This window comes from Arachis duranensis, chromosome 9 (genome assembly GCF_000817695.3).
Source record: "Arachis duranensis cultivar V14167 chromosome 9, aradu.V14167.gnm2.J7QH, whole genome shotgun sequence".
Lineage (NCBI taxonomy): Eukaryota > Viridiplantae > Streptophyta > Magnoliopsida > Fabales > Fabaceae > Arachis > Arachis duranensis.
Window position 1 is genome coordinate 109,837,679 of NC_029780.3, and position 14,373 is coordinate 109,852,051.

The following is a 14,373-nucleotide window of genomic DNA, read 5'->3' on the forward strand; positions in this document are numbered from 1 at the left end:
TTTTTTGTACTTAGGGAGTGATAAAAACAAATCCCAAAGCCCAAAAAAGGAAGCACTATAGAGTCTACAAGTTTTGCCCATCACCCCCAACATCCTCAACTTTGTCCTTAGCCCCCTACATGTTTTATGTGCATGATATATAATTATATATATATAATAGGTAAAATAAAAATAAGCTCAACCATATCGAACAAAACAAGCCCATGCTTCCTTACAAAAAAAAATCCCACGCTCTCTCTCTTAATAATGTAGTGTTGTGCATTGTGCTATGGACTACGGAGCCTTGTGATGATGACCATGATGAGCATGCAACCAAAACCATGTAAATTAAACAAGACCCTTCTGTTTAGTGCTCAGAGACTCATCATCATGAGTAGGACTATTATTATTTTTTGGATTTTTAGTTATCAAAATTAAATTAGTAAGATAGTTGATATACTAACTATATAATGGAATACAATAACAAAGAAAAGCAACTAGAAAACTTGGCATGCCATATTATTAATTATTACATATGATTAAGATATTTGGGTATTTGGTGTTGTTGCACTAAACAATGTTTAGGGAGGAATTTGGGCATGGGAAACATGATAGGTAATGTGTGGCATGCAGCAGTAGAAAAAGCAAAAGAGATAATATATAAAGTAGGTTGTGGAGTACTATTGGGGTCAAAAAGGTAATCATTCGTGGACCATATTTCCAATCTGCAATGCCAACTTTCCAAATTATAATCGAGTGTGCTTTCATCAAAACTTAAGTTTTATTTCTCACCATTGATATCATCTCCTCAAGGACCCCTCCTATGCTCCCAAAACATCATCATGCATTCACATTCACTATTATATATATATTCATAAAAAAAGAGAAAAAAGAATAGGACCGTTACAAGTCTTAGAAAAGTGAATTAGTGTAGTAGGACAGTACTAGTGGTAGTGGCTTAACTCAGCATCAGAAATTAACACAACACAATTTATTTGCATAGGTTGGAGAGAAAATAATATAGAAGAAGCAAGGGAGAAGCTGAAGTGACTGCAAGGGAAGAAAGAGAGAGGCACTGCAAGTTGAAATTATTCTTCTTCGTAACATGATTGCTGTTACATCTTACAATCCCCTCAGCAACTCTTTTGGACTTATTATTATATTATATTAAGGAAATGGGGAATGGTCCATCCCCAAGGGTGAAGCTTATAGAGACTAGAGAGAGCTTGGGGGAAACCAAGAAGAAGTGAAGTGAACTAAGCTAAAACTAGTTTAAGTTTTAAAGGCAAAAGAAGGAAAAGGAAGCAGAGAAAGGCTTTTACACGTGATCAAAAAGTGGTGGCTGCCTATCTTCCCTCTTTGTTGCACTTGCATGCGTGTACCTATCTCTATCTTTCTATAAGATTTATATTCATCATTCATCAACACTTCCCTTCTTCCTCAACCAGGTTCAGCTTCTCACCTTCTCAAAGTCTCAACCTTATTTGTTTTTTGAACTATCTAGCATCCTATTCCAATCATCATTCTCTTTTTTTTCTTGGTGAGTAACAAAATGTTGTAGATACCCGGCCTTGTCTCTTGTCTTAGTTAGGATCGGATATTGTCCTTCGTTTTTGTTTTATTCTTCTTGTTCCTTCTCTATTTTTTTTGTCTACTCTTCTGCTTCCAAATTTGTCCCTCCTCCCTCTTCATCTAAAATCCCCTTCACTCTGTTTGTATCTCTTCGTCGTGTTGGTAATGGTAGGGGACATACCTATGCACCTGCTTTTGTCTTCTGGGTTTTTCCAGTTTCTGGTTTTATACTAGTAACTCTTCACTTTCTTCCCTCATGCTCATTGGTACATGAACAATCCAATTGGTTTTCTTTTTGTTTTCTCTTTGCACTTCCTTGGCATGTGGTGTTAATTTCCTGTGCTGCAAAACTGCATTGAGATTTCCTTGTCTTGTTTGTCTTTTCATACTTTACTCTTTTTTTCTTCCCTGTTTAGGTCTTTTGGTTCTACACACCTCCATGGCTATTTTGGGTTTGCTTGTTGAATGAAACATGGGTGAATAGTTTTGGAGTGTTTCAGTTTTTTGCAAGAGAAGGGTAATGCTTGTCTAGTTAAACAAGGCCATGCCAGTTTTCAGTTCCTTTCACTCTTACAATAATTGTCTTTTCCAACTTGCATGCATCATCACATTACCATTATTGACAGCATTTTCCATCATTACTTTCTGTCATCTTACCTCAAACAATCGCTTACTTTTTCATTCGCAGACATAAATAATTATATAAAAAGATCAGAGAAGAGTCTTTAAGTGAAGTTGGTGTGATTTTTGGTTTACAAATTCCAGTGACCAACAAAGCCAAACATGCCAGTGAGGCAGATGAAAGAAAGCTCTGAGCAACACATTGTGATTAAACCCCATTCTCAGAACCACATGAATAAGGCACCAAAAGCTGCACAAAATGGAAAAGGACCACCACCACCACCACCATCACAAGAGAACCACCAGCACCACAACAACAACCACCACCACCACCACAACCACCAGTCATCACCTCAACCAAGAAACAAAGGGAGAAGAAGGGGCAGAGGTGGGAGAAAATCTGATCAAGGAGAGATTTTGATGAGACCAAGTTGCAGGCCCTGCACTGCTGGTGCTGCTCCTCCTCCTGTGACAGCAAATGGGATTAATAGTAATAATGTTGAGAATGGCTGCAAGATCAGTGGTGGTGGTGGTGACATAACAGACATGGGTTTTCCCACTTCAAGCAAATCCTTGAGCTTTGCTCGCAGGCCTGGCTATGGACAAGTTGGGACAAAATGCATTGTCAAGGCTAATCACTTCTTTGCTGAGCTACCGGACAAGGACTTGAACCAATATGATGTAAGCCTTCCTCCCTCCTCCTTTTTTTCCCTTAACACTTAATATCACTCTTTTAAGATTTCTTAGAGTGACATATTGATATGATAGGGCCCCTCTATGGGAGAGAGAAAGAGAGCATTTAAGATCATCCTGTGATTTTCCACTTATAGGGGTTTCTGCTATCTTGGTCTTTTTTTCTTGTAGTAATGCCATTTATGAGACTTTTGAAATTTTTGGCCTAAGGCTATTGTAGTTTTGTTCCTACTCTTATTCACCCTATGCCATAATTTAATGCCATCATAATGATGGGTGTTGCTTTTGCACAGGTAACAATTAGCCCAGAAGTGAGTTCAAGAGCAGTAAATCGGTCCATAATAGCAGAACTTGTGAGGCTTTACAAAGAGTCTGATTTGGGGATGAGGCTTCCTGCTTATGATGGCAGGAAAAGTCTGTACACTGCTGGCCAGCTTCCCTTTGCCTGGAGAGAATTTAAGATAAAGCTTCTTGATGATAATGATGATGGAGTTAATGGCCCCAAGTATGCATTTATTAATGGACCCTTAATCACTTCCTACATTCTCTTTCTTTCTTTATCTGCTTATTTTTCTCTCTCTCTCTCTCTCTCTCGCTATTGTACTTTGACGATACCATTGTTTAAAGAAATAAGACTTTTTGATTAGTACTCCTAAGAGTTCCTTTTATTAACCTTCTTAATTATTTTATGGAAGAATTTATTGATTTTTAAAGTTACAAGTATTAAGAGTACTCATTTAGTATTTGAGACAAATGTTTAGAAAGATTTTAAGACAAATGTTACTATTGAATGAGTTCAATTTCAACTAATGACATGTGACAATTTTTCAGAAGGGAAAGGGAATATAGGGTGGTGATCAAGTTTGTTGCTCGTGCAAACTTGCATCACTTGGGCCAGTTTCTAGCCGGCAAGCGAGCTGATGCACCACAGGAGGCACTTCAGATTCTTGATATTGTACTGAGAGAGCTATCAACTAAGAGGTACTTCTATGTTTGAGGCTTTGAATTTTGGAACTTCAATGAATGGTGATGATAATACAGTTGGAATTTTGAGGCTTATATCTAACAAAGGCTTCATTTGTTTTCTTCTAACTTAAGGTACTGCCCCATTGGGAGGTCCTTCTTTTCACCTGATATTAGAACACCTCAACGGCTTGGAGAGGGGTTGGAATCATGGTGTGGATTCTACCAGAGCATAAGGCCTACTCAGATGGGCCTTTCCCTCAATATTGGTATGTAACTTACAATTAATAACCATTTCTTACATACAAGTATGGAAGTACAATTAAGTGTTTAACCTTTCATATCTCTTCATTCTGTTTGTTTATTTCATACTTCATAGACATGGCTAGGTACTAATAACTAACTGATATAGACATAGCTTGATAAGGCTTACTATTTGTCATTATCATTATGTCATTAATATTGGTGAATTTATATTGTAAAGATAATTTGTGGTGCCTAACAGATTAAGAAAGCCCTTAGAGGAGTAAAGGTTGAAGTAACACACAGAGGAAGTGTAAGAAGGAAATATCGCGTTTCAGGATTGACTTCTCAACCAACAAGAGAACTTGTGTATGTTATTTCTCTTTCTAGTATGAAGCTATGATAAAATGATTTCATAGTTGATGACTTAATATGAAGATGTGCTTCTTTTAGGTTCCCTGTTGATGAGAACTCAACTATGAAGTCAGTGGTTGAATACTTTCAAGAGATGTATGGTTTCACTATTCAATACACTCACCTTCCTTGCCTTCAAGTAGGAAATCAAAAGAAGGCAAACTACTTACCCATGGAGGTAGGGGAAGTTACTTCACAGTGAAGCAACCTCTCTTGTTTTTAATAATGATTCTTTTGTCTATTCTTACATCGATTTTGGCTTCTCAGGCCTGTAAAATTGTGGAAGGGCAAAGGTATACAAAAAGATTGAATGAGAAGCAAATTACTGCACTGCTCAAAGTTACTTGCCAGAGACCGCGCGATCGCGAAAATGACATCTTAAGGGTATTTAAGACCAAACCTTCATAACAAAAAACACAATGTTCTTCACTTCTTCTATTCAAGCATCTGTTGTTTATTCTTTGGTAATCCATGCAGACGGTGCAACATAATTCTTATAATGAAGATCCTTATGCAAAGGAATTTGGTCTTAAAATCAGTGAAAAGCTAGCTTCTGTTGAAGCACGAATTCTTCCTGCCCCTTGGGTAATGTGTTTCTCCATCTATTTATCTGGATTGTGTTGCATGTAGAATTCTGAAAATGTGATATATCTTTTTCCCTACTATTCATTGATTTGTAGCACTTATGAACTGCAGCTTAAATACCATGAAAGTGGGAAAGAAAAGAATTGTTTACCCCAAGTTGGTCAGTGGAACATGATGAACAAGGTAGTGTGCTCCAGCATTACAATTATCCGTCATGATTTAGCCTCGAAATAGTATCTTTCAATTACTAATCATGTTCTGGAATACACTAGAAAATGAAAGGAGTCTTGTAGTATAGATATAACCATAATAATTTGTTTGGTCTGGAGACTTTTGTAATAACTTTCAATACTAATTCTGTTTCCCAATTCTTGGATGATACAGAAAATGATTAATGGAATGACTGTTAGCCGGTGGGCGTGCATTAACTTTTCGCGGAGCGTGCAAGATAGTGTTGCTCGCACATTTTGTCATGAGCTTGCTCAAATGTGTCAAGTGTCTGGCATGGTAGTTTTGAATATGCTTTTTTCTTTGTTTCTTTGATCTTTGAACTTTGAAGCATGGAAGATGGATTTCTGAGGTCTAATAACATGGAATTTTCTTTAGGAATTCAATCCAGAGCCTGTCATTCCCATCTACAATGCCAAGCCAGAGCAGGTAGAGAAAGCTTTAAAGCATGTTTATCATGTGTCGACGAACAAATTGTTAGCAATATTGCCTGACAACAATGGATCTCTATATGGTAAGCTACATTAGTTACAGATTATTCTACAAGAATTAATGAAAGGTTGCTATTTAATACTTGTATTAATCATTATTTATTTTCAGGTGATCTCAAGCGTATTTGTGAAACTGACCTTGGTTTAATTTCACAATGCTGTCTGACAAAACATGTCTTCAAGATCACCAAACAGTACTTGGCAAATGTATCTCTAAAGATCAATGTTAAGGTATGTCTGCTACCATTCACATTATACCACAAATTTGCTAGTAAAACATTGAATTCTACTACAAACTTGTGCTAATTGTTTTATTTTCCCCTCTTGATGCAGATGGGAGGTAGAAACACTGTTCTTCTAGATGCTGTAAGCTGCAGAATACCGTTGGTTAGTGACATACCAACCATAATATTCGGAGCAGATGTTACTCACCCTGAAAATGGAGAAGACTCTAGCCCTTCAATAGCTGCTGTATTGATCTAATCAATCTTCCATTCTCTTTGAAAAGCATTGCAATTATCATTGCGAAACAATCTTGGTGACTAATTTTGGTTATGCAATTTATAGGTAGTAGCATCCCAGGACTGGCCTGAAGTGACAAAATATGCTGGTTTAGTGTGTGCTCAAGCTCATAGACAGGAGCTTATACAAGATTTGTACAAAACTTGGCACGATCCTGTTCGTGGCACAGTCAGCGGTGGCATGATCCGGTAATAGTAATACAAATTTTACCTATCTAAGTTTTGAAGGTTGACATAGGTCGTTATGTAACATCATTAGGCTATAGTATTTAATTCTCAGGTGAACCTTTTTGTGCAGAGATTTGTTGGTTTCTTTTAGAAAGGCAACAGGGCAAAAGCCACTAAGGATTATATTTTACAGGTCAGTATCTTTAAGCTCTGATTCAGGATTATATTTTACATTCTAGATTGATGATAGTGTTACTCACCAGTGTGTTATGATGACATTTGAACAGGGATGGTGTAAGTGAAGGACAATTTTACCAAGTTCTCCTTTATGAATTAGATGCAATCCGGAAGGTGAGAATCATTTTCTTAATGTGATTTACATTTACATTTCTTTCTGACAAAGACATGTTCTGAGATGCAACATGTTATGCAGGCCTGTGCTTCCTTAGAACCAAACTATCAGCCTCCGGTAACTTTCATAGTTGTACAAAAACGACATCATACACGGTTATTCGCTAACAACCACCGGGACAGGAGCAGTACAGATAAGAGTGGGAATATAATGCCTGGTAAATTGAGAATATTCCAAACATGCTTATGTACAATATATAAGTGCATTGCTGAATTTTCTTGTATTAATAATAACAATAATGTCTTTTCAGGGACTGTTGTTGATTCTAAAATATGTCATCCAACAGAATTTGATTTCTATCTATGCAGTCATGCTGGCATCCAGGTAGAGCTTTTTTATTTTCTCCCCATGTAACTAAGAACCACACATCATTAAGAATGTGAATGAATTCATGAGTTTGCTTACAACTATTACTATGCAGGGTACAAGTAGGCCTGCCCATTATCATGTTCTGTGGGATGAAAACAACTTCACAGCAGATGGAATTCAATCTTTGACAAACAATCTGTGTTACACATATGCTAGGTGTACTCGATCTGTATCAGTTGGTAAGCCTATTTGTTTATGCATAATAGTAGTATAGTACTAAGCACAGGTATTGGATTGTTTAGCTGAATTTTCTTCTTGTGCAGTTCCTCCAGCATATTATGCACATTTAGCAGCATTTAGAGCACGTTTCTATATGGAGCCAGATATGCAAGAGAATGACTCTACAGGTGGTGGTAACGGTGGTGGTCGTGGAGGATCGAAGGGAACTCGAGCAGCCGGAGAGTGTGGTGTGAAGCCACTGCCAGCCTTGAAAGAGAATGTGAAGAGAGTAATGTTTTACTGTTGAGATTGATAGATGATTATGGAGTGCAGTGTTCATCATCATGCCTCAAGGCCTTTATAGATCAAGATTAGAAAATTCCCAATATTTTTACACTTAATTCACCACCACTATTGCTAAATTAAAATAATGCAAAACCGGATATATTACCCAAAGAGATCATCAATGCGCGAAAATAATTAATTTTTTTTTTTTGTTTCTCATGGTATCTTCCAGTCCGGCAGGTCAAGGACTAATCTGTCGTAGTACTGAGTTCTATTTAAGAGTCACTGTCCAATAAGTTGCTGCAGTTCCAAGCCGGACCGGCAATAATTAGCTAACAAGTGTTTTAAAGTATTCATTAACACAATCTCTGGCTTAAACCAAAATGACTTGATCAATAGTCGATATCTTAGGTAATTAAAAAAAAATTCGTGGCCTGTAAATTCTTATTTTTGGGTTGGATTTCATATTTTCGAGATGGGCTTGGGTCAGATCAATTCCTTAACATTCATTGGTTTCCTATGGCCCAATATAAAATATCCATTGTTTTCTAACCCCTCAAAGAGAAAAAAAATGGTTTTCAAATTCTCCAAAAAATTTGACCCAAAAACAATTCTCCAAAAAATTAAAAAAGTTTTATTGTTTCACTAATAATTTATATTCAGATATATACAAAAAATGAAAAAATAGCTGTACTACTACTTTAGTTATGCTAGACATTGTTTTATAAGATAGCTACTTCTATAAAAATGTCTTCATATAAATCATATTATAAATTATTAGATAATTTAACATATTTAATTAAATATAATTGACTGATATCAAATATAATTTTAACATGAAAATATCTTCGTAAAAATAATCACCAATTCATAAAACATAAATAACTTCTTAATATCTTATTAGCAATTTATTTCCTAAGAGTTAACTGCACAAGAGTTAACTTCTAAAAATAACAATGCACAAATATTCGCTATCAACTTATATATTAAGTTATTGATTAACTGATCCCAACAAAAATTAAAATGAGAAAATCCAAGGCTTTACTTGTGTGGCACATTCTTAGGCTATTACCTAAGAGATGAGATATTCTACTTGGTGCGAATATACATATAATTTTTGCAATCTCTCGTGTATATATATATATATATAGCTTTAATTAATTCACATTCTTTTTTTGCAAGAAGGGGTTGAACCTAGACTCAAACTTAATCCTTATCATTATAAACTACTTTATTCGATCTTGCATATCACAGAAACAAGATTATTTTTCTCTTTTAATAATATTGACTTCCAAATAGGAGGAACAAATGCATGCATACTACTTTACGGATATAATAATAATAATAATAATAATAATCCAAATGAATTGAATTTATAAAATTCTCCTACCATATTATATATGTATAGCAGTCTTTAATTTCATTGAAAACTAGGGCTATGTAGTTGAAGTTATTAATGATAGATGTGGCTCTTTCGGCCACAACTTTTCCAACAAAAGCAGATATGGTTCATGTTTCTCAGACCTTACATTAATATATATTTTTTTCAAAGAAAACACTATCCGAAACTAATTAAGCTAATGTTAGGTTAAAAAGAAACCAACATTAATTAGTTCTAGCTAAATAATTATTTATATATTAAAAAGTTTTGCTTATGGCAACTCATATCCTTTAATGGGGGATCAAGCTAAGGGATGAATAATATATGTATTTAAATTAAAATATTCGGACTGCCTCTGAGACTTCCCATTTGTTTTATACAAAACCTGGCGGTTCTTAATTCATCATGGTGTATATAAGCATAGAAATATGATAAACAAATTAAAGTTATGTTCATAATGAATGAGATTTTAATAAAATTAAAGTTCCAAAAGTAGGGGACCTTTTTATGAATTTTGCCTTCATATATAATATTCTTCAGGCCCAGGCATATGCTTAATAAGTTTATATAATCTGATTTAATAGACTAGGCCATGTTAGTTTTCCCAAAGTTAATTACTTTACTTTTCCCATTTACATTTTTTATATCTCCTTATTATTATTCGATCCCTATATATCAATGTCCATATTATTCCCATTATCCATTGTCTGTGCATTTATTATTACATTATCTAATTAATTTTGATACACTACATAACACATTAATTTTCGTCTCTTATGTTGTCCAAATTATTAGTTTTCTTATGCATTCACAGTCCACCATTATTCAACCACTCATTAATTTAAAACTAAATTCCAATTATTAATAATTTTTTTTCTGTCAAATTTCTCGATATTATTACAATTAAAAATAGAAAAATTATCAATAATTAACACAATCTTTGATTCAGAAGTTAGGTTAAACTCAACCATATGCACTTAATTACCTATAGGAATCCAATTGTCTATTCCCTTGCCAAATGTAGCAATAACTGAAGCTTTATTTTAAAATGTAAATGCATGTTTTGGAGAGTGCAAACACTGCAACAATACTATATATGAAAGGCATTGTTCTTGTTTAATATCTGTCAGTTACTCATATTTAGAAATCAAAATCTCAATTGTGTAGGTATAATAATATTTGTTGAAGCAAGAGGTTGTGAATTTTACAACATAGTCCAGTAATGTGTCATGTCACAGTATAAGAGTGATGTGCATTAAAAAACCACAACCAGAATTAAGATGAGATTCATTGTTATAACATGTCTAGTAATATATATATAGAGGAACAATTAATAGATAAAGACAGAAGGGAAAAAATTGGGAGAATCAAAACCACTGACACATTGTGTATATTAGGTACTCTTTGCAGATTGAAAGCTATGTGGAATCTTACCAAAAGGAAAAACAAAGAAAGAGGGCTTCAAGCCCAAAGAAAAATCCCTTGAGAACCAAAAATGGACAAAGAAGAGAACAAGAAGAGGAAAAGCAAACAAACAAGTAAACATCTACAGCTACATCAACAACAACAACGACCAGTTGATTTTATTATATGATGGAGACATATATGGTGGTGCTGCTTCTTGCTTAGGCTATACCCTTTCTTGTCAGAAATCAATCTGCACACTTCACACTTGATGCTCAACATGACATAATCATTAGATTGTTCATGTGATACTACTATTCCAATGAAATTCAAACCAATTTCAGAAGGGAAATATTTTCATAAACTAACATTGTCATTATTTATTACTTCATGGTCACATTCTCTAGCTAGGAATGAATGATCCAATGTGAAAACTGCCAAGAAAAAGGTGTATATGTACATACACAGATCCTAGCAAGATGAGCAAAGTACATTGAGATATTGAGAATCTACCATGACTTCAGCAATGGAATAGTAACTTTGTCCCATTTGAGAGTTTTTCTCAGACCAAGTAGCATCATTGATTGGATTAATTAGTACTCAGTGGTGGATGTGATTCACTTGTACTTCTGTGAGCCATATATGCATTTTAAATTTGCAGTACATACACTAGTAAATTAAATCACATAAGTTAACTAAGCCAACAAGAACAAACTACAGATACTACACACTCTCTCTCTCCCTCTTTTAACCATATACAGAAAATTAAAAATTAATTAAGGAAAGAAAACCCTAATTAAGTGCATGGTGAATGCCAGATTGTGTTTGAACTACAGGGTAAAATAGTTCAGAGGACCTTAGAAATAAATCCAGAAACTATATACCGTGTAGACTATTATTATGAACCCTAATTTCAGGGCCATATATATATAAACAACAAAAAACAAGAAAAGATAAAAGGGTATGTATGTAACGGCATAGAAACTCAGCTCAAATCGATAAATTTAACCAAAAAATTATAATAAATTGTAAGTGGCATATCAATCTCCAATGTCAAGAAAGCTCGGTGACCAAAGCACGAATTGGATCTTGAAATCGTGAATATAATGCACCGAGCCGCACAATGCATCAATTCCTGTTTCTCAAAACCCTAACAATCATACAATTAAGATGTCATGCCTAAACCTTAATTATTATTCAAATTGAACAAGCAACACAATAACAAATAGTAATTAATATCTTATATTATCTCTTTGATTATATTGTTATACCCAAAAAAATAGAATAAAAAATTAAAGGGACAAGAGAAAGGACGAGAGAGATCGATAGTATACTTATAGAAAAGCCTGCAGATCGATAGATATATGAGAAAAACAAGAAGAGGATATGTGTATATATATATATATATAATCATCACTATATAGAGACACCTGTACATACATGTGCGTTGGTAATTTTACAAAACAGTAGAGTGGGAAAAGAAAGAATAGGGTTCCTTAATTCATGCTTCCAACAACTAGGTGAAACTGCCACATGATCTGATCTCACCCCAACAAATCATAGGAGAGGGAAAGTTAAGATCATGCTGGCAGCTTCAACTTGTAGTGGTGCATGATCATCGATGATGATGCTGGAAAGAACTCTATACGGTGATGAATGATTATGAGAGTCACAGGGAGAAGACACAGAGAGTTTCTATGCTGCTTTGGCTAGGGTTTGGATGGAGAAGAAAGTTGGAGGAAGTACTATTATATATAGCAAGAGTCCAGCGGAAGAATATCTCTCATCATAGGAGAATTTAAACTGTGAGCCTTAACATCTTTTTTTTTTTATTACGTCATCTCTGACAAATCAAAAACTAATTTGAATCTCATGTTATTTTTTAATTTAACAGGTTATTAAGGATTAATTCGTTGCTGCATAAGGCCAAATTCGAATAATTGACATTTGTTTAGCGAATAAGGAAGTACTCGACTAATCCAAATTGGTTAAATCTAACTTTTATTTAAGAGTTTGTTATTGTATGTATAAAACAAAATTTGAATTCTCAATATTTATTTAAATGAACTAATAAATTAATTTTTTGTTTAGTTAAATATTTTTGTTGGTATAGTTTTAAAAGATGATGAATAATTAATTAGAATTTAATTTTGATGTTTAGATAATATAAATAATTTTTTATATATTTGTTTTTTTTTTTTAATTGGATACAATATATAGAAAGAGAAGTGCAATACTATTAGTGAATATGAATTTAATCTATAGGTTTTTTTTTTCTATCCTTTGTGTTGTAATATTTGTTATCTATAAGTGAAGGAATATTAGGGGGAGGTAAAGGCCATGGGAGAAACAAATTAAAAAAAGTGGTCCCAATTGGTTGCAAATTGAATATTGTCACGCCAACACTAGCACCATGCAGTTTGCAGACACAGCATAGATAGCGAGTGTTTTCTATATATATTACACAAGCATTAATAACTCTCTCAATATTTGTGTGTGAATGTGAGAAGAAAAATTAGTGAACATGATGAGGCAAAAGGAAAATTAGAGAGTGCTTTTGCTTATATGAGGGGACCAGTTGCATGGCCACATAGGCAATGCATGATGCATTCAAGAACAAGCAAAAGCATCTTGGCATATATAATACATTAATAATGCTACGAACCAAGATGATTCCACCAAAAAACCAGCCAAATATTTTTGGATGAATCCAAAATTTCTATATAAATGATATTTATGTTAGATATTAGGATATCTCTTTTTTTGTAAATTGGATAGTTTTGAATTTGTTTTTTTATTTATCATATTTTAGGTATTTTGTAGAGGGAAGAAAGGTGAAAAAACGGAAGCTAATTGAATCAGTTTCGGTGATTTATGTTACAATAATACTGAACGTATCTTCTCATAATTTTAATGTGGTGAAACATTTAATAACTAATATTTTAAATTATAAATAAATAAAATTAATTGTTATATTTATAATTAATTAAGTTGTTCCATTTTTTATTGATTTAGAGTTAGTTTCATATATTTTTTCATAATACATATATTTATATAAGAGTTTATTTTTTATATTCTGTTAGTGTAAAGTATTTTATACAATTCTATAATCATGTTCGTTCTTTTAAATGACTATTTACGTAATTAACATTACTGACATAACGTTACATAATTAAATACACATATAAAACTATCTTATCAAAATTAAATCCATTTATATAAATATGAGTATTTTTTTTTCTGTTGGAAATTTGCCATTTGTCGAATGCTTGCTTCTGGTGTATCGGGTAGGTGCCAGCTGCACATATCTACTTATTGGAAACATTTGATACTGGTGATTAGGAAAACGAATCATTAGTTAGAAAAATTAAATGCTATGTGGAACCCTTTATTTCTTGTTATAGTTTGGGCTAGTGACATGATAGATCTAAAGTATAAATGACATTATCCATTTTATAGTTTTATGTGTTCTAAATGTAATTATGTTTAGTTAGGAAGGTTGAAGAAGGAAGAGGGAGATGTTACCATTGCAGACTTATGTATATGTGAGTCATTTTCCATTTGGCATGTATAGAGCAAGCGCATCATAATAGATACAAACTTCAATACTCACAAATGTGTTTAAATGAATTGACCCATTTTACTTTACTTTTATTTTTTAAAATCATAATATTAAGGAGATAAAAAAATAATTTATTTAAATAGTGTAAAATATTTTAATAATTTTTAATTATAAAATATTTAATATTTATTTATTATAAAATATATTAAATAAAATCAAAATAATAAATTTTAGTAATTTTTAATTAATATTTTTTATCAAATATTTTTGTTTTTCAAAATCATGCAAATACCTCTATGTTAATTTGTTTTTAGGATTTTCGG

At 33.3% G+C, this 14,373-nt stretch overlaps 1 protein-coding gene across 1 annotated transcript; it reads left to right on the forward strand.

Annotated features, from left to right (window-relative positions):
- The first annotated feature begins 874 nt into the window (after positions 1-874).
- Positions 875-7,764, forward strand: LOC107467020 (protein argonaute 10). The gene is given in 21 exon segments (XM_016086025.2): positions 875-1,427; positions 2,240-2,853; positions 3,159-3,370; positions 3,697-3,846; positions 3,964-4,156; positions 4,256-4,440; positions 4,525-4,663; positions 4,753-4,869; positions 4,963-5,070; positions 5,182-5,253; positions 5,455-5,577; positions 5,677-5,812; positions 5,899-6,020; positions 6,123-6,260; positions 6,357-6,499; positions 6,609-6,671; positions 6,766-6,829; positions 6,912-7,047; positions 7,141-7,214; positions 7,312-7,438; positions 7,523-7,764. Coding segments are annotated over 20 exon segments (3,024 nt in total). The 5' UTR covers positions 875-1,427; positions 2,240-2,334; the 3' UTR covers positions 7,726-7,764.
- The last annotated feature ends 6,609 nt before the right edge of the window (positions 7,765-14,373 follow it).